Here is a 26,307-nt window from a genome sequence, read left to right as displayed (position 1 = left end):
TGCACCAAAAGCTGGGCTACAAGGATGGAAATGAAGGGTTAAATAGAAGTTCTGGCTGAATTTGGCAATGAGGTCTTCAGAGACGGTAGCATTCAACCTCAAATTACGGTAGTGTCTAGTGTTTTAAACTTTGCGAATAGAGAAACTTCATTTTGACTCTTGAAAGCTGGAAGTGTGCGAGTGAGCTTATGGTTTTGATAAGTAGAACTATGTCAATAGCTTTAATGCAGGGGGTGGTTGTTGGTTGAAGTTTAGTGCAGCATTGTTTGCCATTGTGCGTTGGGCTCCCAAAAAGCACACCGTTAAGTGGAGGACATTTGTCTGCCCTGTTGACGAGCAGTTAGTAGAACGTTTGTGGTTGTGATTATTTATTGGGCTGTTGGTGAGTTGCCAGCCTTGGTTAGTTTCAGATACAACTTTGTCTGGATTGTGCCCAAACCACATTTTGGTGGGTGAGCATAAATCTTTTTTGCAGAGATCTAATGATGAATTGGTGTACTTGGGTCTCTCTTGCTCGTGAATTATTGTAAAAAAAAAGGGTGTAATTGTGCTATATGAGGGCCCTAGACATGTAATGAAAGGCCTCCAACACAGCATTGATTTCTTAGAAAGAACACTAAAAAGTATATTCCCCATTAAGTTTAAAACTTGAAATGACATTTGGAATCCGGGTGTGGCTAGACTGGAGATCACTTAATTCCCTGAAGGAGTCTTACCTTAAAATTCATAATGTGCTACTGCTAAATTAATTGCCACCTGAGAGGCACATTTGAATCTGATGTTTGGAATCAAAAGAAATGCACATTTCCAATGCAAGTGCTTTCTCTTCAGTGACTTGGCTTATACAGGTGCATTGAGTTGCTACTTACTAACCCATTGTATATCGGATCTCTTGTCCTGGTGGTGGGTGAATATGGAAAACTCAATTAGTGGGGTTTGCCTATGAATTGAATCCGCACTTTTTCTATGGCCTTAAATGCTACTGGTGCTTAACCCTTGTTTTCCGAGATCTGCTAAAAGTAGCGAAAAAGGCTCCTACAAAAAACGAAAAAATAAAGTAAAAAAATACTAACAGCACCTAGTACTTCATTGTATAATTCATAGTATACGCCAATCTTGAAGAATATTCTCTTAAATTTGGAGAACTAACGGTTTGCTTCCCTCTCGCATTATTACCTTACGTATAATTTATAGTATACGTCAACCTTGAAGAATATTCCCTTTTATATTTAGAGAAATAACGGTTTGCTTCCCTCTCGCATTATTACCTTACATATAATCACATTTATTTTATGGAGTTGGAGCAAGGATAAGCGTGTGCGGTTTGTGCAGCCTTCCCATTGGAAGATTGCTTGATAAGCAGACTCTCCAGTCATTAAATCTTCTCCTTCATACATGGTAACTAGGCCCTTGCAGAACTGATTTACACGACAAAGTGTGAAACTGGATATTTCATGGTATTTTTTTTCTTTCCCTGGCATCGGTACCTTTTAGAAGTTAGCCCTCTGGGGAAGTCTCCTTGTGTCTCGCTACACCACAGAGTTCCTGGAGTTGGAAAAGATTGGGGCTGGAGAGTTTGGATCTGTTTACAAATGTGTGAAGCGCCTAGACGGATGCATCTACGCTATCAAACGCTCCAAGAGACCGCTGGAAGGATCCACCAATGAGTAAGTTGACAACCACTGCGCTGGGATCCCTTCAGATTCTGTAGCTCTGGGCTTGACAAGGTAAAGTTTAGATACTTGAGCATGGTGTCTGGTCATTACTGAAATGTCCCAGTAGTCTCCAGTTGACAGTACTGTCCTCCTCTGGTAAGTGCGTGCACATGTAAGGTGCTTGTGGTGCTGGGAGAGGCGTGCAATCGGTGAAGAGGGTGAGGAAGGGTCTTGGCATATACTGCTATGTGTAGAGATGAGTAGAGCTTTTGGAAGTTTATCAGCCAAGGTTATCCAATTTCCAATAATACGAGGCGGCAGTTACGTCTCATCTGCAGCATCAGATGCAGAATGCATTACCAGTGAAGTTACCTGTAACCAATAATTTGGCCTTTTGGAACTATTAAACATATTGGGTTAAACATTCTTGTTTTAAGCAGTAATGAGCATCAGGACACCCTATTGGTAATCGCACCATAATATGGTAAACCTAACTTTTTGATTCCTTCTGTGCGCAGGCAGATGGCCCTGAAGGAAGTGTACGCCCATGCGGTGCTGGGCCATCACCCGCATGTGGTCCGATATTATTCAGCGTGGGCAGAGGACGACCACATGATCATCCAGAATGAGTACTGCAATGGTAAGGAGAATGCAAAGAGATCATTTGTACCTCGTCGACCCTACTGTGACCCGGAAATGATCTTCATCAAGTGCACTACAATAGAAATGCAAAGCAAATACTTACCATTGTTTCATGTCAGGGGAAACTGGTAAGGACTTAACAGGTATGGAAGGGGTTTCGAGAGCAGTACAACCTTCCTGCATAGCCTTAATGTTTGCCCAGATGTCTGGATTGCCACTGATGCATGCCTTATTTAATCATGTACTCTAAGCCAATTAGGGAAGGCAGAGAAACGGGCTGTACAAGCTCTGCACTGCTCAACAAAGTGAACAGAGCATGCACACTAAATGGAACATGTATCGAACTGCATGCTCCCGGCACCTTCCAACATGGCCACAAAGGACAGAACAGACATGGCCACAGTCCATTAAACAGGAAAAGGGTTAGCCCTCACCTGAACCTGCTGAACTTCAACATGATGGCCTGAACCCAGTTTAACACACTGGCGTTCCAACCCCAATGCCTAATCAACATCTTTCAGGACTGGCATCTGTATGTTCGAGGAGGTGCAGAAATTGGCTCCCTGTCGAGCGACATCAAGGTGCCTCTGTAGAGTCCACCTGCCAACCTGGCACAGAGATGCATTCCATTGCATTAGTGGACCCCCTTGGCAATTAAGCCATCCACTCCTTGGTGCCACATTTTAAGCTGCTCCATTTATGCCCATATTTTTTCTATGCAATCTTATTGCTTAGTATAATCAGGCAGTCTTGATGGGCGAATTACCCTTTGTAACCAGCAGTGGACAGGGCTTGTAAGGGAACAAAGGTTTGTAAACATGAAGTGGGCTGGGGGATCCCAATCCGAGTGGACATCCTCACTAGCACTTGGATGAGGTAGGGGGAGTTGGAGTAATGAAGTTTTTTTGTTGTTTTTTTTGTTTAAATTTCTTTTATTGGGAATTTTGAATTTCATGTTACATTGGCATACATTTTGTGGTAATGCATATAAGAAAAAAAACCACACAAAAATAAAAAAGGGCTCCATATCAACATTGTGTAACGTATCCATTCTACCATATAGCATAGAGTTCCAGCTCAGAAGAGCACAATTACATGGATACTGCGTCTCCAGTGATCTAGCGTGTAGGAGGATGGACTGATCTGTGTCCGGTGACTGCCTGAGTTGGTTTTGGCACGGGAACAAATGAAGCAGTAGTCCCCCACGCTATCACTGTGGAGTAATGAAGTTAAGCTGTAATTAAGATTTCCTGTAAGTAATCCATAAATTGAGGATTGCACCTGAAACAAAAGTATGGCCCTGTACGTATCTGTTTGCACACTACCCGTAGCTCATTTTTGTTTGTGGCTACGCGCCAGCCAAGCTTTCACATTTTTTCAACTAGACAGTCTAATGTCTTCAAGTCCCCTTCAAACTTCTCAGTATCTGACCACTTAAATCCTTGGAAACTCAGATTTGTCACCACCCCCACCAATTTAACTGGATCATTCATCAGGCAGACTTAACTCAAAGTTGGTCATTAAGGTGGTATGTTATCAGGGACTGTGGTTCACAGTAGAATCCTGAAGAACACACTGATTAGAAAGTGTTGACTGATTTATAACGAATGACTAAACCTAGGCTGAACACTAGCTTCTTGTAATGTTTTTTCTTTATTATTCTAATTACACAGGACTTATTAAAGTGTCATGTCTTGGGCAATGCTGAAGTCTAATGAATTTAAAGGGTAGCTCCACCTGTGGATTTTACCGGTATTAGATCACTAGGCCTGGAGAGCTGGGGTCACATGAGTACTGCCTGGTTCCACCATCGGATATCCAGTCACTACTTTTGAACTGTCGCTGGACAGTGGTTCTCGATCAGGTGTTTCACCGGTCTGCAAATATCAGTTTGTAGTGCTGGAAATCGGGTGCTGTGCCAAGAGGTCTGCAACGGGTTATGGTAGTAGGAAAACTCAGGCACGCTGCTTCTTTGACATTTACGCTGCATACATACTCCCGTAATGTGGTGGGGGTTAAAGAGGGTACTGCGCCCTAGGTACTGCCTGGTGTTATCGTAGTTACCCACTTACAAGTATAGTTACTTGTACAATAATTTAAAATGTACTTGGGTAGGGTTGTTTGTCCGAAGATAGTCCATATTTTTGTACACTAACATAAACATTCTCCTTAAATAACTTTTACAAAAATATTGCTGAAATAGGTGTTGATTTTCTAATCACTCCAATAGTGACATGCTTGTAATCCATATACATTGGACACTCTATGTATGGCAGATTATATTCTGACAGTATTTTGGTACTATATCCTTAGCCTCTGGAGGGGACGGCAGTGGCCACCACTTTCACGGAAGTTACTTTGGTTAAATGTCCCAAGATCGCTAATTGGGCTTCTGTCTTTGTAGGTTTCTTCTGTAATTCGTAAGGTTTTTCCTTAAGGGAGGGTGTGGCCGAGTAGTGCTGAGGTGATGTGGTCGGTATTCATTACTGAGTCCTGGAAAGGTTTGGAAGTTTCCACAGGCAAGCCTTTCCTGTAAACAAGAGCAGTCCGTGTGTTCCCACAGACTAGAGGACCTTCCTGGACTGTTGGATTTTTCCCGGTTTTCTAAAACTGATATTTCCTGCTACGCTGTTTAACGGAGGACTGTGGTTGGCTGTTGTTGGGTTGATCCCAATTTGACATGGATTCCTGCATTCTTTCAACTTTAAAACCAAGCTGTGTCATTCATTTGGTTTAGACCTCTACTGAATGCGGTCCTACATTTGGAAATGTTTGGCCAGGTTTTAGTAGATTTGAAAAGCAAAGAAATTTCTCCCTTGCTCCATAGCTCAAAATGCTGAATTTGATGCAGGCCTTGTATACATTGGTGGTTTAAACTGACATTCACCACTGCTAGTGCCGCCATAAACAAAATGTCCTTTGTAGAGCCTCCAGTTACTGGCTTCTCCACCAGATTGCGCAAGGTTCTACCAGCAAAGCACATTGGTGTTTCTGTTCACCCTTCGAGAATAGGTCCTAACTGGCTGATGGAGGAAGTGGCAGTTCCCTGCTGTCTTGCATGGACCTTCCTTTTCTTGGACCCACGTACCCATGGCATATTATCTTGATCAGGTCTTTGCTCTGCCCTTATATCAAGCCTCCCCATTTAACTTTAAAACCACCTACCCAACTGCTTTCTCACTCCCTATTAGAAAGAGGTCACAGATCTACAGTATTTGCTCCAACATAATCACATGATAGTAAACCTGCTCTGGAAACAAACCAATATTCTAGAGCGATCTAGCTTTTTGAAGGTTGCAGTACCACGTACATGCATCACAGATGTCTTTTTCGCCACAGCAGAGATTCAAGTTATTGGCTTCTCTGTTTGGATTCATAGAACCTGGCATATTGAAATGCTCCTTCATGCTTGCTTCCATATTACCAAGGTGCCTCTGTAGAGTTTGCCTGCCAACCTGGCACAGGGATGCATTCCACTGCATCAGTGGACCGCCGTGGCAATTAAAACATCCACTCCTTAGACACAACTTTCCAGTTGCTCCATTTATGCCCATTTTTCCTATGCAATCTTATTGCTTGGTATACTCAAGAAGTCTTGGTGGGCTAATTACCCTTTGTAACCAGCAGTGGACAGGGCTTGTAAGGGAACAAAGGTTTGTAAACATGAAGTGGGGTGGGGGATCCCAATCCGAGGAGGACAGCCTCACTGGCACTTGTTATGGAGATACGGCTTGCAAGGTTGTGCTACTGCCTTGATTGGTGTTCACATTTATTGTATTAATGCTTTGGCTCTATTTTACGTGACCCTGAACTCAAGACATGTGGTTTGGTAGCATACTTTCTATTGGAACTTGTTTGATTCAAGGCAGGCAGGCCTTGAGGGTGGTGCAAGATCTGCACACACTATTTGACTTGCAGCAATAGCTTCTTGTCCAGCTCCTCAAAGGGGTGGCAATCAAACCTTCCCCATGATATGTTAATTCTCACATGGTAGTGCAGTACTATTTCTTCAGTGCTTTGCTCAGAAAGGCAAAAAGGATGCTACCTGTCTGACATGGGTTCCTGTTTTGAAGGTGGAAGCTTGCAGGATGTAATGGTGGAACACACGCGCAGTGGGCACCTACTGAACGAGCTGGAACTGAAGGAGATCCTGCTACAGGTGTCCATGGGGCTGAAGTACATCCACAGCTCTGGCTTGGTGCACATGGACATAAAGCCCAGTGAGTATCCCCTCCCTTGATCAACATTCCTTTGCACGATTGTCATCCTTTCATGTGAAACTTCAACTCTTGTCCCTCAACTTTGTCCTGTACATTACCATTACCTCCCTTGGTACAAACCCAAACCCTTTATGCAGTTGCTTCCTGAACCCACTTTGGGCTCCCAAGAAACAATTTGCCCTTCACCTCAAGAACCAGCCCAAAACTTGGCAAGCAGGGCTACAGCGAAGGAAGCTTTACCCCTACCTCCCATGTTCTAGGGGCAGCCTGGGCAGAGCTGTGATTAAGGGATGCAGTTAAAGGAGCCTTAAGCAGGGCAGTGAAATAACTAGTTTCCCCATTAACTGGTGAAGTTACTGATGCTGAGTTTCTTGAAGAGAAGCTTGAATCGATCAGCACAATATGGATTTGAGAATGTTCTCGTAGAAGAGGGGTGAAGGGGTTTTCATCGTAGCACATTTACAGGCTAGCTTTACTCCTCCTTCTCCATCCGATTGTCCTTTAAAAACTTTATGAAAAAAAGTTCGGTCTGACATGCTTTAGGTGTTCCTAGTTGTGATACTAACTAAAGGTGCTATTGATCTGCTTTTTGTGCAGGTAACATCTTCATTTGTCGGAATTTGGAATCTGGTGACATCGGTCAAGAAGAGAGCAGTGGGGAAGAAGATGACTTCTTATCTGCCCGTGTGGTATACAAAATAGGTGAGCTTTCTCCCTTAGCAGGCCAATAGTGTGTTGTGGAGTGTTTTAATGCTGCTTGAGTCCATTCCCCTGGTGTTCTGCACACTACTTCTTGAAATACAGTATTTGTGCTGGTTAGGGGCTCTTTTCTTTTGAGGGTATTTTACTGTAGGCATATTTATGAGACTGCAACTTGCCTCCCAGGCAGTGGTGTCTTGTACATAGTAATATGACATTTCCTGCATTCAGTAGTTACTGACATTTGAGAACACACAAAAGGAGATGGTGGGATAATTGGGCTGGAGACAAATTAGTCCAGAACACAATTGGGTGTTATGGTGGAGTTTTAATTATCAGATAAGGTTGTGTGTTTAGGTTTTTTATTTGAGGTACTCTTGTAAACTTTCCAGTTATACCCAACCCCATGCAAACAAATAATCTAGACGTAGAATCTGTGTATAATGGTTGCAAATCGAAGAAATATAGTCTGCCTCCTTCCCGAACGCAGTTGAGTTCTTTTAAAGTTTTATGATTGGAATAGTGTTGGAGACCCTAGCGTCTTCGTGCTGAAATCCTTATAGAAGGCCCAACAAGTCACATTATCAGCAGCTACTTTATTTGCAAACCTTCTGGGTTTTCAATATAGTAGTTGAAGTGTTAAAAATCAGCTGGTTTATGACCCTGATGGGGAAATGGTAAACATTTGAATTGACTACCAAACAATCTGTTAGAAATGTGGTTTAATGCAGCTGTTGAAGCATTGGCAAAGAAAACTACTTGGTTATGAAATGTAATATATTTTTAAGCTGCAACACGAGAAGGACAGTCAATAACTGGCTTGCTTGATTGCAGACTGTGACATTAGTTGGTCATCATAGCTGAATAAGACCCTATATTTGTTCAGTTTGTTGGTCTCTGCAGTCAAACCAGTCTTCTGGGTGCAATCTCAGTATATCTACTTAGTATTATTTGAAGTAATGTGCCTGTCGACCTCTCCAGTGAATCTCTCTCCTTCCCATCAGAACTTCACACACCATTATAGGCACTCTTAATTCCACATTGGGCTACCCAGATTCTAATCTGCCACACTAACTTAACCAACTGTTTCACTTGGACTACTTTGGATTGAATTTCTGCCAGGGATTAAATCTGTCTTGATCTGTCCTTTTGGAAGTTCCTAAAAACATTTGTTAATATAACACGATTTCTTCTTTTGTGCAATTGTCATTTTGTGTTCACGCCGAGATGCCTCTTGGCGTCACTCTTCTATACCGTACTTTGCTCAAGAGCACCAGCCAAGATCATTGCTAGCAGGACAGCATGTCTGGTAGTCTGCATATGCACCTGCCAGGGGCGGCTCCTCCATGTGGGCAGAGGAGCTTCGCCCCACTGCTTTCTCGCAGTGCGAGAAGCAGAAACCTAAAATGGTATACCTTTTTGCTTCTGCTTCTCGCACTGCAAAAAAGCAGAAAGGTTTGGTTGTGGGCAGGCGGGTCAGCTCTAAGGCAGGGGAGGAGTGGCTTGCACACTGCTGAGGGCGATGGCTGTTTGGTCGGCCCTCCAAACCAATCATGCACACTCTGCCTTTTCTACATGTAAGCTGCATGCCTTGCTGGTCGGCGTCCCGACCAATCAACGCTGCCATTGCAGCATAGTGATTGGCTGAGGGGAGGGAGGCTGCCTGCTTCCTGGTCAGGAGAGGAGCAGAGAAGTAGAGACTGCGTGGCACTGGGCCTTTTTAATTTAAAAAACATTATACCTCACCCTCCCACCAATCCACCCCGCCTGCGAGCCATGCTGGCTGGTGACTGGCACCTGCATGAGAATACCAGAATGGCCCCCTCTTTTGGTCTCCCGGTTGGGAAAGCTGCCTTCAAGGATGTTATCTTGAGCCTGGGAGTTTGAATACAAAAAGAAAACACATTGTTGGGAAGATCAGTGCACTAACCCATAGTCTAACATTCTGGAAAAGTTAGACCGGCATAAATGTATTAAGAGCTTTGAAAACCGGTGTAATAGAAAATAACAGATTTAGCTTTTTTAATCCTCTCAAAAGTCAAGATCTGAGGAACTAGTCAAGTGACATTACAACTTTAGGAAAAAAATACTGCACATTGCGATTAAAACAGATACTCTTTATTTTCACAGAGAGAAGCCTGAAAGAGGATCCCACTTAAATGAACAGAGAAAGCTTAGAGTAAGAAAGAATGCTAACAACTGTGTAACATTAGTTGAGATTGATTTCATGTATTTTTGTCCAGAGGATATGCAATTTAGCAATACTATTCCAAGAACACTAAGGAAAGTATACAAATACTTGTACAGTCTACCGAGGTTTCAAGTTGGAAGTGTGGAGATAGCACTAGGGCCATTAGCTTTCTTGCTTCTTTCCCTTGATAGGCTCTTGGTTCCTTCTCTGTTCATTTTGGTGGTACAACTAAACCTGGCAAGGGAGTGGAGGGGATCCACGATACTCCTGCAACTCATCAAAAAAATATAAAAGGTTGGTGGCCTTGACTTAAAGCCAAGCCCCCCAATCTCACCATTGCTTGAATAACATGCATAGGATTCTTCAAGACAAAGTAAAAATCCAAGATATGGTAGATCAACTGAACAATATTTCTTTGATCCCCCTAAATCGTGGATATAATAACTTGTTTGTTGGCCAGTATTCAAGCTGAATCAAGTGCATTCCAGCAGGAAGATTGGGTCCTTTTGGGCAGAATTCCAAAGGTATCCTTCTCCTACCAGTGATCCTCATAGCCCCAATTTTAGGTTTTTCAGCTAACTCAATTGCCTCAAGTAGTGACCCAGTCCACAGGAATACAGATTAACGTAGTTATCAGCGAAGTAGTTGCGGTTACCATGATCAGTCCACCTCCCGTATCTTTGGTGCATCAAAGATTTTTCGGGGATTATTTTGAAGTTTGTTTTCATGAATCAATCCATGACCTGTTTTTTTTTTGTTTTTTTTGGGTTAAATATTTTTTTTCGAAAAGCAATAGGAGAACAGTTAGTGACTCATTAACATCGCACAGTGCACACTATCAGGAGTTGTTACAAAGCAATCTCGCCTCATATGACACAACAATATAGCAACACTTCTCCAGTATTAGTGGTGTCTTTCATAGATTCACATGCTTGAATATTCCCCGTCGTCGAAGTGGGAGTCCCACGGTACATAAAATAGTAGTAAAATATATATACATATATACATATAGAAAAATATATAGAATTATACATATACATATGAAACATAATACGTATAACATATAGAAATAAAGTTAAAAGTACCATAGAACTAAAAAGGCCCATAGAAGCCTTGAAGGGAGAATTCACTTTAGCAACATATAAGAGTCATTATAATAGTCCCCATTCCAGCCAATCAGGCAGCAGCACCCTCTATAACCTTCTCCTCAGAAGCTCAGGCCCTCAGATTTTCTACCGCACGTCGTGTGAAGGGAGTCTCCCTGAGCTCTGCTCAGTTTTTTCTACTTTCATTGCTACTTCAACTCTTGAGATGTCTTCAACTAAAAAAATCTTTATTCAGGCCATGTTCTTCTTTTAGAAAGCTTCGCCTTTTTCATGAGGATCCTCACAGTAAGTGCATTTACTGTCTTTACCCGGATCATGAGGTAAGGAACTGCAAGTTCTGCAGGACTTTCTCTTCAAAGTCTTTGAAAGACAGAGAGGCCCGTCTCCTTCTGTGGCTACAGAAGTTGAAGACTTTAGAAAATCCAGCTTCTGATATGGAGAGCGTGTCTTCATTCCATTCTAAGGCCTCTCTTAAGCGTGGGTCGGAGACAGAGATAGCTTCTTTTTCTTCAGAAAAGGAAAAGGCAATTGAAGTCTCTGAAACTGTCTCCGCACGGGATCTGCCAGCCTCTACGCCTATGGGGCCTGGTTCTCTGGCATCGCAGTCCCAAGCTGTGCCCTCGTCATCGACGCGTCCGTCTACTACGAGGTCCGTCGACTCTGTACCGACCATGACGACGACATGTTCAATGTCAACAAAGACTACGACGACGTCTACCTCGTCGACGACGCTTCCAGAGCTGAGACCGATCTCCTCCATTAAAATCTCGTCGACGACCATCAAACCTGTCTCGTCGACGGCTGACTAAAAAGCATTCGTTGACGCGTTCCAAGTCGACGTCGTTCCCATCTTCGTCGACGACAACATCGACTGTGACCAGCCTGTCGACGGCGACCTCCTCGTCGACGGTGCAGTCTACGCCGACGGTACCTCCGTCGACGACTGCCTCGTTGACTGCGAAACCAATGGCGACGGCATCCTCTTAGACGCCGTCGACAGCGCGAAAATCTACGTCGACGAAAGATAAGGGGAAGACACTGCCACCGTCGATGGATCCAAAACCTTCGTCAGCGGTTCCCGCTTTGACAATACCATCTACGATCACCTCGTCGACGGGATCATTGACGACGCACCATTCACTTGCTACTGCAACTACTTTTACAGTTTTAACAGCTTCAGTGATTAAACATCCGGCTCCACTACACTTGAGTCCTATTACTAGTGGTGCTAATCTTCCAGCACAGCTATTTGAATCTGCAGGAGACGACTCTGATGATGGTTCCTATGTGGATGACGTTTTTCGTCCTGCGTCCGGTCCCTCTGAACTTAATATAAAGTGCCAAGAAGAAGAAGATGACGATGAGGAAGAGGGGAGTGCTCTCTTTCCCGTCCATGTCGATCAGTTTGATGCGCCTCAGGAGGGACCAATGACGCAAATACCGTTCTCCTTGGTGTCCAACCTGCAACATATGCTGGACGATTATATTCGCAGATTCCCTCCTTCTGCGTCTACTTCACCTACTCCTCAACCTTCGGCACCAGCTTCAGTACCTGCTGTAACGCCGAGATCACCGGTTCGTCCACAGCCGGATACAGATAATGATGACAATGTGCATCAGGACACAGATCAAGATGACAATGTCCTCACGGATTGGGATAATTATAGGGCTCAAACACGGTCTACACCACAGACATCGCCCTTGGCTTCCCCGCCAGTAGACATCGGAAGTTTCCACAATCTAATGGTTCGTGCTGCCAAACGTTTCCATTTAACCTGGGAGGTGCAACAAGATTGCTTCCTCTATGATTTCAAGGACCAGCCTCTAAAGCAGGCCCATACCATACCAATTATTGATTTTATTTGGCAAGAAGGTCTTAAACTTATGGAGCAGCCAAATTCCATCCCGGCTGTACTGCCACGTCTTGATAAGAAATACAAGGCGGCTGCAGATTCACCAGCATGCCTTGTTTCACATCATAAAGCGGACTTAGTCATCACGCAGGAGGCCAAGAAACGGTCGCGTAATCCTGCCACTCCGCTAACTTCTCTTCCGGACCAGGAAGGGCGCCGATTAGACTCTATCGGAAAGAAATTCACCACCATGGCTGCCACGACGGTTAGAGCGGCCAACTCCCTGGCCATCCTCGGAAGATATGACCGTCCAATGTGGTCAGAAATTGCAGCTTTGGTAACCCAGATTCCATCAAAGCCGAGGCCCAGACAATTGTCCAAGAAGGAGAGAAGATCTCTTCGGAGATTGATTGTGCTGTTGACATTTCTTCAACAGGATTCAGGTAACTTGCTGGAGCTGTTTTAAGACGCCAAGGCTGGCTCAAATTTACAGCTTTTCGCCCTGAAGTACAGGCAAGAGTTCTTGACTTGCCATACGATGGTGATTCCCTTTTTGGCAAGCATGTCGATGATGCCCTGGAATCCATCAAAAAAGACAAGGATACGGCCCGTGCCTTAGGAACCCTCCAACACAGGAAGTGGCCTTTTCGGGGAGCACATGGCAGAGGCAACTCTTCAAATTGTTGTGGCTCCTCCCAGTATCGTTCCTATGGTGACAACAAGCACGCCTGCAAGTTCACCTGCATCCGGACCAACCCCGCACCAACACCCGCCAAGCCTAACACCAGCACCAACCACCTGAAGTGCATCCTCCTCAACACCCGCTCCATCCACAGACACGCCATCGAACTCTGGAACCTCCTCGACACCACAGACCCAGACGTCGCCTTCCTCACGGAAACCTGGATGAACGACTCCTCAGCGCCCGCCATCGCCATCCCAGAGGGCTACAAAATCATCCGGAGGGACCGCATCAACAACACAGGAGGAGGCATCGCCATCATCTACAGGGACACCATCCGCATCAAGACCAACACCGACGACACCCTGACAACCGCCGAACACCTGCACTTCCAGATCCACATCAACCCCAGGACCACCCTCAGAGGCACCCTCATCTACCGACCCCCGGGACCACGCACACAATTCAGCGAGGACATCGCCGACTTCATCAGCCCGCATGCCCTCCCCTCTGCTGACTACATCCTCCTGAGGGACATCAACTTCCACCTGGAGAACAACAACGACCGCAACACCATCACCCTGCTGGACAACCTCGCCAACCTCGGTCTCAAGCAGCTGGTGTCCACCCCCACCCACCTCGCCGGACACACACTCGACGCAGTCTTCTCATCCAGCAAAGACATCACCTTCAACCACGCCACCGGACTCCACTGGAAGGACCACAGCTGCGTCCACTTCACCTTCAAAAGAACGACGATCCACCACCACCAGCAACAGGTTGCGCGAAGAAGCTGGAACAAGATCACAGCCGACCAGCTCGCCGCTTCCCTGAGCCAGCACCCTCCCGCCAGCTCAGCGAACCCCAGCCAGGCCGCCGACAACCTCACGAAGTGGATCACTAACTGCGCGGACGAACTCGCCCCACTGAGGACCCCGCCCAGCAGACCCGGCAGCAAGAAGGCCCCATGGTTCACCGACGAACTCAAGAGCTCCAAGAAGAACTGCAGAGCCCTCGAGAAAGCCTGGAGAAGGGGACCAACACCGGACAACATGACCACCCTCAAGCTTGCCACCCGGAAGCACCACCAACTGATCCGTGCCACCAAGAAAACTGCATTCAAGGACCGGCTGGACATCAACGCACACAACTGCAAGGAACTCTTCAACATCGTGAAAGAGCTCTCCAGCCCCAACGCCGGAAACAACGACATCACCCCGTCGCAAGACCTCTGCAACTCCCTCGCCTCCTACTTCCACAACAAGATCGCGGACATACACAACAGCTTCAGCACTCAACCGACGCACGCCACGACCGAACCACCGCCCCCCACCACCACCCTCCGCGCCTGGACTCCGATCTGCACCGAAGACACCGTGCGCATGATGAACTCCATCCACTCCGGATCCCCATCCGACCCCTGCCCTCACCACGTCTTGAACAAGGCCGACGCGGTCATCGCACCCCACCTGCGGGACATCATCAACACATCCTTCGACACCGCCACCTTCCCGGAGAGCTGGAAGCACGCCGAACTCAGCGCCCTACTCAAGAAACCTACAGCGGACCCCACCGAACTCAAGAATTACCGCCCCATCTCGCTCCTCCCGTTTCCAGCCAAAGTCATCGAGAAGACCGTCAACAAACAGCTGGCCGCCTTCCTCGAGACGAATGGATCCCTCGACCCCTCAGTCTGGCTTCCGTGCCAACCACAGCACCGAGACCGCCCTCATCGCCGCCACCGATGACATCCGAACCCTGATGGACAACGGAGAAACAGCGGCCCTCGTCCTCCTAGACCTCTCCGCGGCATTCGACACTGTCTGCCATCGCACCCTAGTGCAGCGCCTCAGCAACGCCGGAATCCAGGAGAAGGCACTGGAATGGATCATCTCCTTCCTCGACGGAAGAACACAGAGAGTCCGTCTACCACCGTACAAGTCAGAGGCCACCGAAGTCATCTGCGGCGTCCCTCAAGGATCCTCGCTGAGCCCCACCCTCTTCAACGTCTACATGAGCCCCCTCGCGGCCATCGCACGCCAACACAACCTCAACATCATCTCCTACGCCGACGACACCCAGCTGATCCTCTCCCTGACCAACGACCCCGCCGCCGCCAGAGCCGACCTCCACGAAGGGATGAAAGAAGTAGCCGAGTGGATGACGACCAGCCCCCTGAAACTGAACTCAGACAAGACGGAAGTCCTCATCCTGGGCTCCTCGCCCTCCGCCTGGGACGACTCCTGGTGGCCCCCCGCCCTGGGCACCGCACCCAAACCGACAGACCACGCACGCAACCTGGGCTTCATCCTGGACTCCTCCCTCTCCATGAACAGACAAGTCAACGCCGTCTCCGCATCCTGCTTTAACATCCTGCGCATGCTACGGAAGATCTTCCGGTGGATCCCCACCGAGACCAGGAAGACGGTCACCCAGGCCCTCGTCACCAGCCGACTGGACTACGGCAACGCCCTCTACGCCGGAACCACCGCCAAGCTCCAGAAGAGACTCCAGCGGATCCAGAACGCATCAGCCAGACTGATCCTCGACATCCCCCGACGCAGCCACATCTCAGGACATCTGAGAGACCTGCACTGGCTCCCCGTCAACAAGAGAATCACCTTCCGTCTCCTCACCCACGCACACAAAGCCCTACACGACCAAGGCCCGAGCTACCTCAACAACCGCCTCAACTTCTACGCCCCCAAACGCCACCTCCGATCGACCAACCACGCCCTCGCCGCCGTCCCCCGCATCCGAAGAGCGACAACAGGAGGAAGGTCCTTCTCCTACCTGGCCGCCAAGACCTGGAACTCCCTCCCGACCGACCTGCGCCTGACCCAAGACCACCTCTCCTTCAGGAAGAAGCTCAAGACCTGGCTGTTCGAGCAGTAGCAGCGCCCCCCCCCCCCCCCAAGCGCTTTGAGACCCTCCGGGTAAGTAGTGCGCTCTACAAATGTCTTTGATTGATTGATTGAAGCAGAGGTACAACTACCAGTCTCAAAGTCAACAATCCGATTCAAGACCTTATCGGAGAAGAAACTACTACAGAGGTGATACCACCTCTAAAAAGCAGTGACTTTCCCAGGGTACAGTGTTCTCCGACTCTGAAAATTGGAGGTCGAATCTCTCAAAAGCTCTACAATTGGTCACATATCACTTCGGATCGTTGGGTCCTAGATGTCATCTTAAAGGGACACTGTTATATTCTTTGTTTCCCTTTTAATTGTGTATTTCCCTTTTAACCTCTTTGTATATTTTCAATCCATGGCTCATGCCTTACTGTTGTTACATCATTTAGAATGGAGCTTTGGTCATTATGCTGGGAGTTTCATCTGATGACCGCTGTACTGTGCTCTTCTGAATAAATTCCTATTTCATGGAACTTGGATTTTAATCTTATTTTTGTTTTGGATCATAACAATTACGTTCTCGAATTTACAAAATTTCCACCCACCCACCCTCTGGCCCACCCCCAGCTCATCTGAAAGAACTCTTGGCTCAAGTCAAGATCATGATACAAAAAGGGGCTGTCTAAGTGGTTCCTGGAGATCAACAGGGCAAGGGCTTTTATTCCAGTTTCTTTTTAATCAAGAAAAAGTTGGGAGAGTGGCGCCCCATTCTGGACTTACAAGCTCTAAACAAGTCCATCAGATCACAATCATTTCTAATGTTAACTTTACTGGAAATTCTACAGTACCTCAATCCCGGGGAGTTCCTCTCCGCGATCGACCTCCAAGATGCATATTTTCATGTGCCAATATTTCACAAACACAGAAAAGATCTTCGCTTCACTGTCGGATCGGAGCACTTCCAGTTCAAGGTGTTGCCATTCGGCCTTCGTTCGGCACCGAGAGTTTTTACAAAGGTCATGGCTCCGGTCGCACCTTTCCTTCGCCTGCAGGGCATTCAATTTTACCCTTATTTAGACGATTGTCTGATAAAGGCTCAGACATATCAAGCAGCAAGGCAACGCACTCAGACTTGCCTGTCACTTTTTCGCACCCTGGGCCTTTGTATCAATCAGGAAAAGTCTCATCTTCGTCCATCTTGACAGAGAATCTTTCTAGGAGCCTTGATCGATTCTCGTCTGGCACAGGTGTTTGTCTCTCACAGGAGTGACAAGTTCGCATACTCAACATGGTCGCTTTTCTAAGATCAAAAAGTCAGTTTCAGTCCGGATGTTGAAATCCTTTCTGGGCATGGCCTCCTCTTGTATCCATCTGATTCCGCACTGCAGACTTCATATGAGTCATACAAGAGGAGTTGGACAAACAATGGAAACAGGTCTCTGGGTCGTTCAACGACAAATTCTACCCCTGCATTCAAACAGCATTGCAATGGTGGGCTCACCTTCCAAACATCGCCGCCGGGTGGACCTTCCCGGATACAGCTCCTACGCTTACCCTCACAACGGATGCATCCTTGGAGGGTTGGGGGGCACATCTCAAAGGGATGTCGGTAAAGGGCAAATGGACTGCAATTCAACGCACATGGCATATAAATCGCCTAGAACTCTTGGCCATCTTCTTCGCCCTGAAATCTTTCAGGAGGCTGATACAAGGCCAATCGCTGCTGGTGCGGACAGACAACACCACCAGCATGCATTATGTCAACAAACGGAGTACCGAGGTCTCTTCTGCTTTCCAAACAGGCACAAGAAATCTGGGAATGGGCGATTCACCATCAGGTCCACCTGTCAGCAGTTCACGTGCCGGGTGTCCAACGCCCTTGCCGACTCTCAGCAGATCACTTGCAGACAATCACGAGTGGGAACTCCACCAACCAACTCTGGAATATGTATTTCATCAGTGGGGCCAACCACAGATGGACCTGTTTGCGATTCCGACCAACCGCAAATGCCTACGCTTTGCAAGTCGGCATCGGAATGCGTTTTTGATCAATTGGCCGAACGAATTCACGTACGCTTTTACCCCGCTCCCTCTAGTTCCGCGCCTGTTGCACAGGATGAGGCTTCAACCCGGTCACAGCATACCTATTTCGCCCAGATGGCCACGCCGCCCATGGTTCACGGATCTCCTCCTATTTTGCCAGTGCGATCCGATTCTTCTTCGTCCTCTGCCTCACCTGCTCACCATGAACCAGGGACTGATTTGCCATCCGGATCCGGCATATCTCCTACTGCATGCTTGGAACCTGAGCACAATGAGTTCTCACGTTTGAATATTGCTCCGAGTGCAGGGAAGTGCTGGCTCATGCACACGCTCCTTCCACCGTTAAGACATATCAATTGAAGTGGAAGCGGTTTTGTGTCTGGTGTCACAAGGAAGCCCTTGATCCGATGCACGCCAAGCCAGAGCAAATCCTGCCTTTCTTCCTATCTCTAGCGAAGTCAGGACTTTCCCATTCCACTCTTAAAGTCTTTCTGGCAGCGATTTCTCGCTTTCGTCATGATGGCTCCACATCACTGCATTCCTCTCGAATCATCCGACCGTTCTTCAGGGGCCTCTTTCGAATGTATCCGCCCATACGTCGTCCGCCGCCTGCTTGGCGCCTGAATCTCTTTTTATCTCAGCTCCTCCTACCTCCTTTTGAGCCCATCCATTCAGCGGACTTAACATTCCTCACGTGGAAGGTTGCTCTCCTACTCGCGCTTACATCATCCAGGCGAGTAAGTGACATTCAAGCATTCACAATTCAACCTCCATTTCTTCAATTCTCCAAGGACGCTGTTACTTTGCGTACAAACCGAAATTTATCCCCAAGGTTCCTACGGATTTCCATCTTAATGAGCCTGTCATTCTCAAGACTTTCTTCCCAAATCCTCAGTCTCCTGCTGAGCGTTCTCTACATTCTTTGGATTTAAACCGTTGCCTGAAATTCTACATTCAGCGCACCGCTCCTTTTCGAAAATCAGACCAGCTCTTCGTGGCCTATGGCAGAATGTGCAAAGGACAACCAGTCATTAAACCATCCATTACTAGATGGATTTCTTCTGCCATCAACGGGCTGGAAAGCCTCTTTCTGCTCCGGTGCGAGCACACTCCACAAGGGCTGTGGCATCATCTACCGCCCTCTTTGCTGGAGTGCCCCTGCGCCAGATCTGCAGAGCTGCAACGTGGTCGAGCAGACACACGTTTACGAGGCACTATTGTCTGGATTCAGTGGATGCTGCAGATGCTGCTGTGGGACAGGCGGTGCTACGAAATCTTTTCAACTAAGGTGAGCCTCTGTTGCTTCCCGCCTGCTGTCATAAAAGGTTTTGCCATATGTCTAAATGTATGATATGTTCATATGTGCACTGACTTTACTTACTTTGGTTTTCACTGCCTTTTATTACTTATGTATTGGTTTACTGCTTTCTATTCTTATTCAAGCATGTGAATCTATGAAAGACACCACTAATACTGGAGAAGGACATTAGTTACTTACCTGTAAACTGTGGTTCTCCAGTATTGGTGTCTTTCATAGATTCAAATGCGACCCACCCTTCCTCCCCTCAGTGGCTCTCTTCTCCTCATGTACTATGGCTCACTTTGGTGCTGCGAAAATCTGAGGGCCTGAGCTTCTGAGGAGAAGGTTATAGAGGGTGCTGCTGCCTGATTGGCTGGAATGTGGACTATTATAACCCATGATACCTTGCAATCCTCACCCCATATTATCAAAGTTAAGCAAGGCCTTCACCGTCAGCCTCGTGTTTTTCTCAACTAGGTATTGCTGGTAAAGACCCCAGAAACTCTTAGGGCGCCTCTGAGGAGGCAATAGGTCATTATATAATTCAGATTGTGTTAGAATACACCATATCTTTGGACCAGTCCGTTACAGATGGTGAAGGCCCACGAGCCCTAGCCCATCGAAATTGCTTCGCTTGGCAAGCAACAATCCCATGTCTATTAATTGTCGCATCTCTTTCTGCAATTTCCCAGTGTACCCCAGTAATGCCAGCAGCTGGTCCAATGGCAGCGAAAGACATGTGATTTCACTCTGTGTTTGAAAGATCTGTTCCCAGTACTTCGCACTCACTGGGCATGACAAGGCAATATGTAAGAACCCGGCCAAACCAACTCAACGCTCACAGTCCGCAGAATCTCGAAGACCATATTTAAACAGCCTCTCCGATGTATAAGACTTTGAGGAATTTAAAGTGGATAAGGCGATGCCTACAGTTTAGGGAGACATGCTGTGTAACCTCACAACAGTACTTCCAAGTAGTGTCATCAAGAGCCCCCCCCACATCAGTCTGCCATTCCAAACAAGTTTTAGTGAAGTGTTTTTTTCTATAGTCCTGCATTAGATCATAGGTGATAGACAATCCTTCTGGGAAGGCGGAACGCAAAATGTGAGAGACACTTACTCAGGCGGTTTTGACATATCCTCACCCAGTATTTCACGAAGTGCATGTCTCACCCTGTCAAAGTGAAACCAAGCTAATGGTGTATATTCGTGCCTCTTGATCTCAATCTCAGCCCATCCAAGGGCTTTGCCCTCAGGAAACAGGTCACCAATCTTGGGGACATCAAGCGTCCCAAGGGCCTGCACCATCCCCCTTTTCCCGCAGGCCAGCAGCCAGTGACACCACTCTATCAGTCGGGGCAAAATAGACTTGTGCCCTCCCTCTACACTAGATTCCACCAGGCATGCACTATAGAGTTGACAGTCTAGAATACTAGTCCGCCTGGAAGGAGTCAAACAGTAATAGAAGAGGAGCAAGCGCTGCTGCCACCTTTTCGATCTGCAGGTGGGGGCGGGGACAGTTTCATCATGAATCCAATGGAAGCATGGGATCCCTGTACCACTCTGTAATATAACTCTGGATCTGGAGCCCCCAGACCACCCCCATAGAGTAGGGCAGTGTGGGTCCATCCCATTTGACATAAGGCGGCTTCCCTGCCCAGGCCAATCTCACTAACAGAGCGATTTATCTTAAACATATGTCCAGCGAGCACCTTCGGAATGCTTAAAAATAAGAGTAAAAATCTGGCAAGCACCATGATCTTCATAAATGATATGCGCCCCAGTAAGGACCAGGGAATGCGGATCTGCCAATACACATCCTCCTCCAACCTAGCAATCGCTTTGACATAGTTTTTACTAAGAACCAGCTTTGATTCCGGATGGACCTGTATGCCTAAGTAACACTGGAGAGGGTAGTTCAGATCGATGGGCACCATAACTGGAGATAAAAATCTATTGATGCTTGTTGAACCTGACTGATTTCCTGGCGGGATACAGTAGCTCTTATGAAAGGAAGGATTACAAATTAAAAGCATAATGTAAAGCCCATGCAAGTCTTGTTTGTACAAGTTACTCCATCAGGATTGTAATCCCCATAAATCACTCGAAATCAGTTATACCCATGGTATAGTCGTTCAGACTTGTGATAAGCAATACACCCACCTCTGCTCTTTCTGTTAGCATCTTGGTTAAGTATTTGTGGCTGTCAGTAGTTCAAGTTCAAGTTCTGAAATCTGTATAGCGCACTACTCACCCAGAGGGTCTCAAGGCACTTGAGGGAGGGAGGTGCTTTACTTATCGAATAGCCAGGTTTTGAGTTTTCTGAAGGAGAGGTGGTTCTGTGTAAGGCGGAGGTGGGTGGGGAGAGAATTCCAGGTTTTGGCCGCTAAGTAGGAGAAGGATCTTCCTCCCATGGTGGATCTGTGGATGCGCGGAATTGCGGCGAGGGCTTGGTTGGACGATCGTAGTTGGCGGGAGGGGGTGTAGAAGGAAAGTCGCGTGTTGAGGCATTCGGGTCCTAGGTCGAAGAGGGCTTTGTGTGCGTGGGTGAGGAGACAGAACGTTATTCTCTTGTTGACAGGGAGCCAGTGGAGGTCTCAGGTGGCCGGAAATGTGAGCTTGCCGAGGGATGTCCAGAATGAGTCTGGCTGAGGCGTTTTGGATGCGTTGGAGTTTTTTCTGTAGTTTGGTTGTGGTTCCGGCGTAAAGGGTGTTTCCGTAATCCAGTCGGCTTGTGACCAGTGCGTGGGTGACAGTCTTTCTTGTTTCGGTGGGGATCCAACGGAAGATTTTTTTTTGAGCATGCGTAGGATGTTGAAGCATGATGATGAGACGGCGTTGACTTGTCTGGTCATCGAGAGGGAGGAGTCCAGGATGAAGCCCAGGTTACGTGCATGGTCCGTAGGTATGGGTGCGGTTCCCAGGGCCGGTGGCCACCATGAGTCGTCCCAGGCAGAGGGGGATGATCCTAAGATGAGGACTTCCATTTTGTCTGAGTTAAGTTTAAGACGGCTGTTCTTCATCCAATCGGCTACTTCTTTCATTCTTTCGTGTAAATTGGTTTTGGCGGTGTTTGGGTCTTTGGTGAGGGAGAGGATCAGCTGGGGTGTCGTCTGCATAAGATGATTTTGGGGTTGTGTTGGCGTGTGATGGATGTGAGGGGACTCATGTATACGTTGAAGAGGGTGGGACTGAGTGATGATCCTTGTGGTACGCCGCAGATGACTTCGCTGGCCTCTGATTTAAAAGGGGGGAGGCGGACTCTCTGGGTTCTTCCGGCGAGGAATGAGATGATCCAGTCCAATGCTTTTCCTTGTATTCCGACGTTGCTGAGGCGTTGTATGAGGATGCTATGACAGACTGTGTTGAAGGCTGCGGATAGGTCAAGTAGGATGAGGGCGTTGTCCAGTAGTGTTCGGATGTAGTCTGTTGCTGCGATGAGGGTGGTTTCGGTGCTGTGTTTGGCTTGGAAGCCGGACTGTGAAGGGTCGAGGGATTTGTTGGATTCGAAGAAGGCGGCGAGCTGACTATTGACGGCTTTCTCAATGACTTTGGCGGGGAATGGGAGGAGCGAGATGGGGCGGTAGTTCTTAAGTTCGGTGGGGTCTGCTGTGGGTTTCTTCAGAAGGGCGCTGAGTTCGGCATGTTTCCAGTTTTCCGGGAAAATAGCAGAGTTGAAGGAACAGTTGATGACATCGCGGAGGTGGGTTGCGATGATGGAGTCTGCTTTGTTGAAAATGTGGTGGGGACATGGGTCGGTAGGCGATCCTGAGTGGATGGAGTTCCTCAGGCGGATGGTGTCTTCGTTGGTGATTGGGTTCCAGGCGCAGAGGTTGCTAGAGTGCGGTTTTGGTTCGGGGGTAGGTGGAGTGGACTGGTCTTCGGACTGGTTTTCAAAGCTGTTATGTATTTCAGCGATTTTGTTGTGGAAGAATGAGGATAGAGAGTCGCAGAGGTCTTGGGAGGGAGTGATGTCGTTGGTGCCGGCGGTGGGGTTAGTAACTTCTTTGACGATGTTGAATAGTTCCTTGCTGTTTTGGGCATTGTTGTCAAGTCGATCCTTGAATGCTGATTTCTTGGTGGATCTGATCAGTTGGTGGTGTTTGGGGGTGGCGTTCTTGAAGGTGGCTAGGTTGTCAGTGGTTGGGTTTTTTCTCCAGGTTTTCTCGAGAGTACGACAGAGCTTCTTTGATTTCTTAAGGTCATCGTTGAACCAGGGGGCTTTTTTGCTACCTTACTTGATTAGATGGTTTTTCAGGGGTGCTAGTACGTCGGCGCTGTGGGTGATCCATTGTGTGAGGTTAGTGGCTGCTTGGTTTGGGTCCGATGATATGGCAGGGGGGTTTTGGTGAAGCGATGTGAAGAGCTGGTCGGTGGTGATTTTGTTCCAATTTCTTCGAGGAATAGGTTGGGGGGGGTTGTGGGTCGTGGTCTTTTTGTAGTTGAAGGTGAACGCAGCTGTGGTCCGTCCAATGGAGAGCTGTGGTTTGATCAAAGGAGATGCGCTTGCTGGAGGTGAAGATAGGGTCGAGCGTGTGTCCGGCTAGGTGGGTGGGGGTGTCAACAAGTTGTTTGAGTCCGAGATTGGCCAGGTTGTCTAGGAGGGTGGTGGTGTTGCTGTCGTTTTTCTTTTACAGGTGGAAGTTGAGGTCTCCCAGTAGAATGTAGTTCTCGGAGGGGAGGGCATGTGGGCTGATGAAGTCAGTGATGTCTTCGCTGAATTGTGTGCGGGGTCCTGGTGGTCTGTAGATGAGGGCGCCTCTGAGTGTGGTTTTGGGGTCGGTGTGAATCTGGAAGTGAAGGTGTTCGGCGGAAGTGAGGTTATCGTCTGAACTGGTCGTGATGCGAATGGTGTTCTTATGGACGATAGCGATGCCTCCTCCTGTTTGGTTGGTGCGATCTTTTCGGATGATCTTGTAGGCGTCCGGGATGGCAATGGCGATGTCGGGTGCTGATGAGGCGTTCATCCATGTTTCTGTAAGGAAGGCGATGTCCGGCGATGTGGTGTCGAGTAGGTTCCAGAGTTCAATGGAATGTCTGTGGACTGAGCGGGTGTTGAGCAGGATGCACTTCAGGTGGTTAGTGTCAGAGTTCTGTTTGGCGTTTGTGGATTTGGTGTGGGTCCTGATGCAGTCGAACTTGCAGGAGGGCAGGTGAAGGGTCCATGGGTGTGTCCAGGCGCGGCTAGATAGAAGTTTGGGAGTCGGCCGGGGTTAAGGGCTGAGAGGGTTGCGGTGTCGTAAGTAATGCGGGTGGAATGGGTTTTGCGGGGGCAGGGGGTCTGGCGCTGGGCGCGGTCCAGGCGCGAACGGGCTTTGACGGGCTTACCTTTGGCGCACCTTCGGCGCTTCCGCTGCGCGTGAACGCTGCGCGCAAAAGCATCTGTCATATGTAGATAGTGGAGGGGGGAAGGGCGAGGGAGGAGCAGCTGGGAGGCGGGAGCGGGGTGGAGAGCTGGGCAGGGAGGCACAACAACAAACAAGATGGCAGCAAGCCAAAAGCGAAACAGGATTGGGGCACAATCGAAATGAACGGGATGAAAATGGCAGCGGCACCGGCACAGACAAGCACAACTGAAATATTCTGGCAAAAGGCAGCGCAGTACAATTTAAATCTCTTGAAAGCGCACTTTCGCAATAGCGCTACAATATCAATGTAATATGCAATCAGGCACGAACAATAGCGCTACAATACCAATGTAATATGCACTCAGGCACTGATAATTGTGGGAGCAATGCGAGGTAGCAGAGAGCAATTCGGGAGTATAGCGCTACGATACCACAGGCGGCAAGCAGATCAGGGAGCAGCGTGAGGAGCGACCGCATCTGAGGGGATCAGGACGGTCAGTAGGTTGTATCTTAGCTAAAATGACTCATTCCATATTTTCTTTATGGCCTGTTTCTATGTAATGATTAGTGATTTTGATAGACATTTCATAAAATGTAACTAGTCTTTTTGAAAGATGATATCTTTAAGAAGCATGGACTACAATCTGGCCTCATTGTGCTTTCTGACCTCTATTTAGTCATTGTTTCCCAATAAGTGCAGTGAATTTGATTGGGAGAATGTTTTAGTGAACCCCCATCTTTCCTTGCTCTTTTCTGGATTTTGAAGATACTCATTATGTAAGCTTCGCAGAAATCACTCGATTTCATCCTATATAGCTCCTTCATTCAGTCCTTTAAGCTCATTTAGAGTAAAGCAGACAAAATTGGAAAACCGGACTGCTCTTTGAAGTAAGGGATATTATGATTGCCAAAGTTTCCGTTTTCATCTCCCATGAAACCAGGGTTCATGCTGGTCTTAGGTTTAAAGAGGATGGTACAGACTCTAATACTAGAGCCATAAGTGACCTTAGCATAGTGCAGCTAAGAACCATCAGTTCTGTCCAACACTTTGCTCCAAAAGGCTCTAACCTTATTTACGGACTGAAGGATCCTTAGTGTTGCAAGCTCATCTGTTCAGTAGCCGAACTAGAGTATGGAAAATGCAAGTTGTCCCACCCACCTACCATTAGTCACCAGGAAAAATTACAGTCCACTCGTTGCGACTCAAACTGACGTACCCATAGAGCAAAGCAATGCTGATCTTTCTCATTGTAATTAGGCTGGTTTGCTTTTGCCTTAACATTTTGTTGAGGGGGTATGGTATTGACATGTTGCTGAAGTATGCAGCCAGTCGTAGAGGTAGAGCCTGTGTAATCCAGATACATGGATACAATAGGTCAGTGACTGGTGTTCTGAAGTGTGGTTGAAAGGATTTAAAGTCCGAATTGGAATAAATTGTTGATTAGGAGGTTGGTAATATAGGTAATCATTGGTAGTGCCATCCCTTTGGGCCTTCACTGAACTGTCCAAAGCGATGGTCGGTAGGTAGTGATTACAGTGTAGCATTTATTTAATTACTAGCAGCCCGTCCCGACGTTGTCCGGGTATGAATTGCTGCCGGCCAGTAGTATATTGTTTTATAGGATTTCGTTTTGATAGCATTTCTTATCTGTGACAGGCCTGTGAAACGCTCAGATTCACAGTGCACTGCTGATGCACTGCAGTGCGCGTTAAGTA

At 47.5% G+C, this 26,307-nt stretch overlaps 1 protein-coding gene across 3 annotated transcripts in view; it reads left to right on the top strand.

Annotated features, from left to right (window-relative positions):
* Positions 1 to 26,307, top strand: part of WEE2 (WEE2 oocyte meiosis inhibiting kinase) — a 124,089-nt gene that overhangs the window by 74,281 nt on the left and 23,501 nt on the right. For all 3 annotated transcript variants that reach the window (XM_078653653.1, XM_078653662.1, XM_078653670.1), the window contains exons 5-8: positions 1,495 to 1,667; positions 2,174 to 2,295; positions 6,371 to 6,517; positions 7,115 to 7,219. In XM_078653653.1, coding sequence (XP_078509779.1) covers positions 1,495 to 1,667; positions 2,174 to 2,295; positions 6,371 to 6,517; positions 7,115 to 7,219 — 547 coding nt within the window. The remainder of the gene's footprint in view (positions 1 to 1,494; positions 1,668 to 2,173; positions 2,296 to 6,370; positions 6,518 to 7,114; positions 7,220 to 26,307) is intronic.

This window comes from Lissotriton helveticus, chromosome 1_1 (genome assembly GCF_964261635.1).
Source record: "Lissotriton helveticus chromosome 1_1, aLisHel1.1, whole genome shotgun sequence".
NCBI classification, from domain to species: Eukaryota; Metazoa; Chordata; class Amphibia; order Caudata; family Salamandridae; genus Lissotriton; species Lissotriton helveticus.
This window is presented reverse-complemented; position numbering and strand designations above follow the sequence as displayed.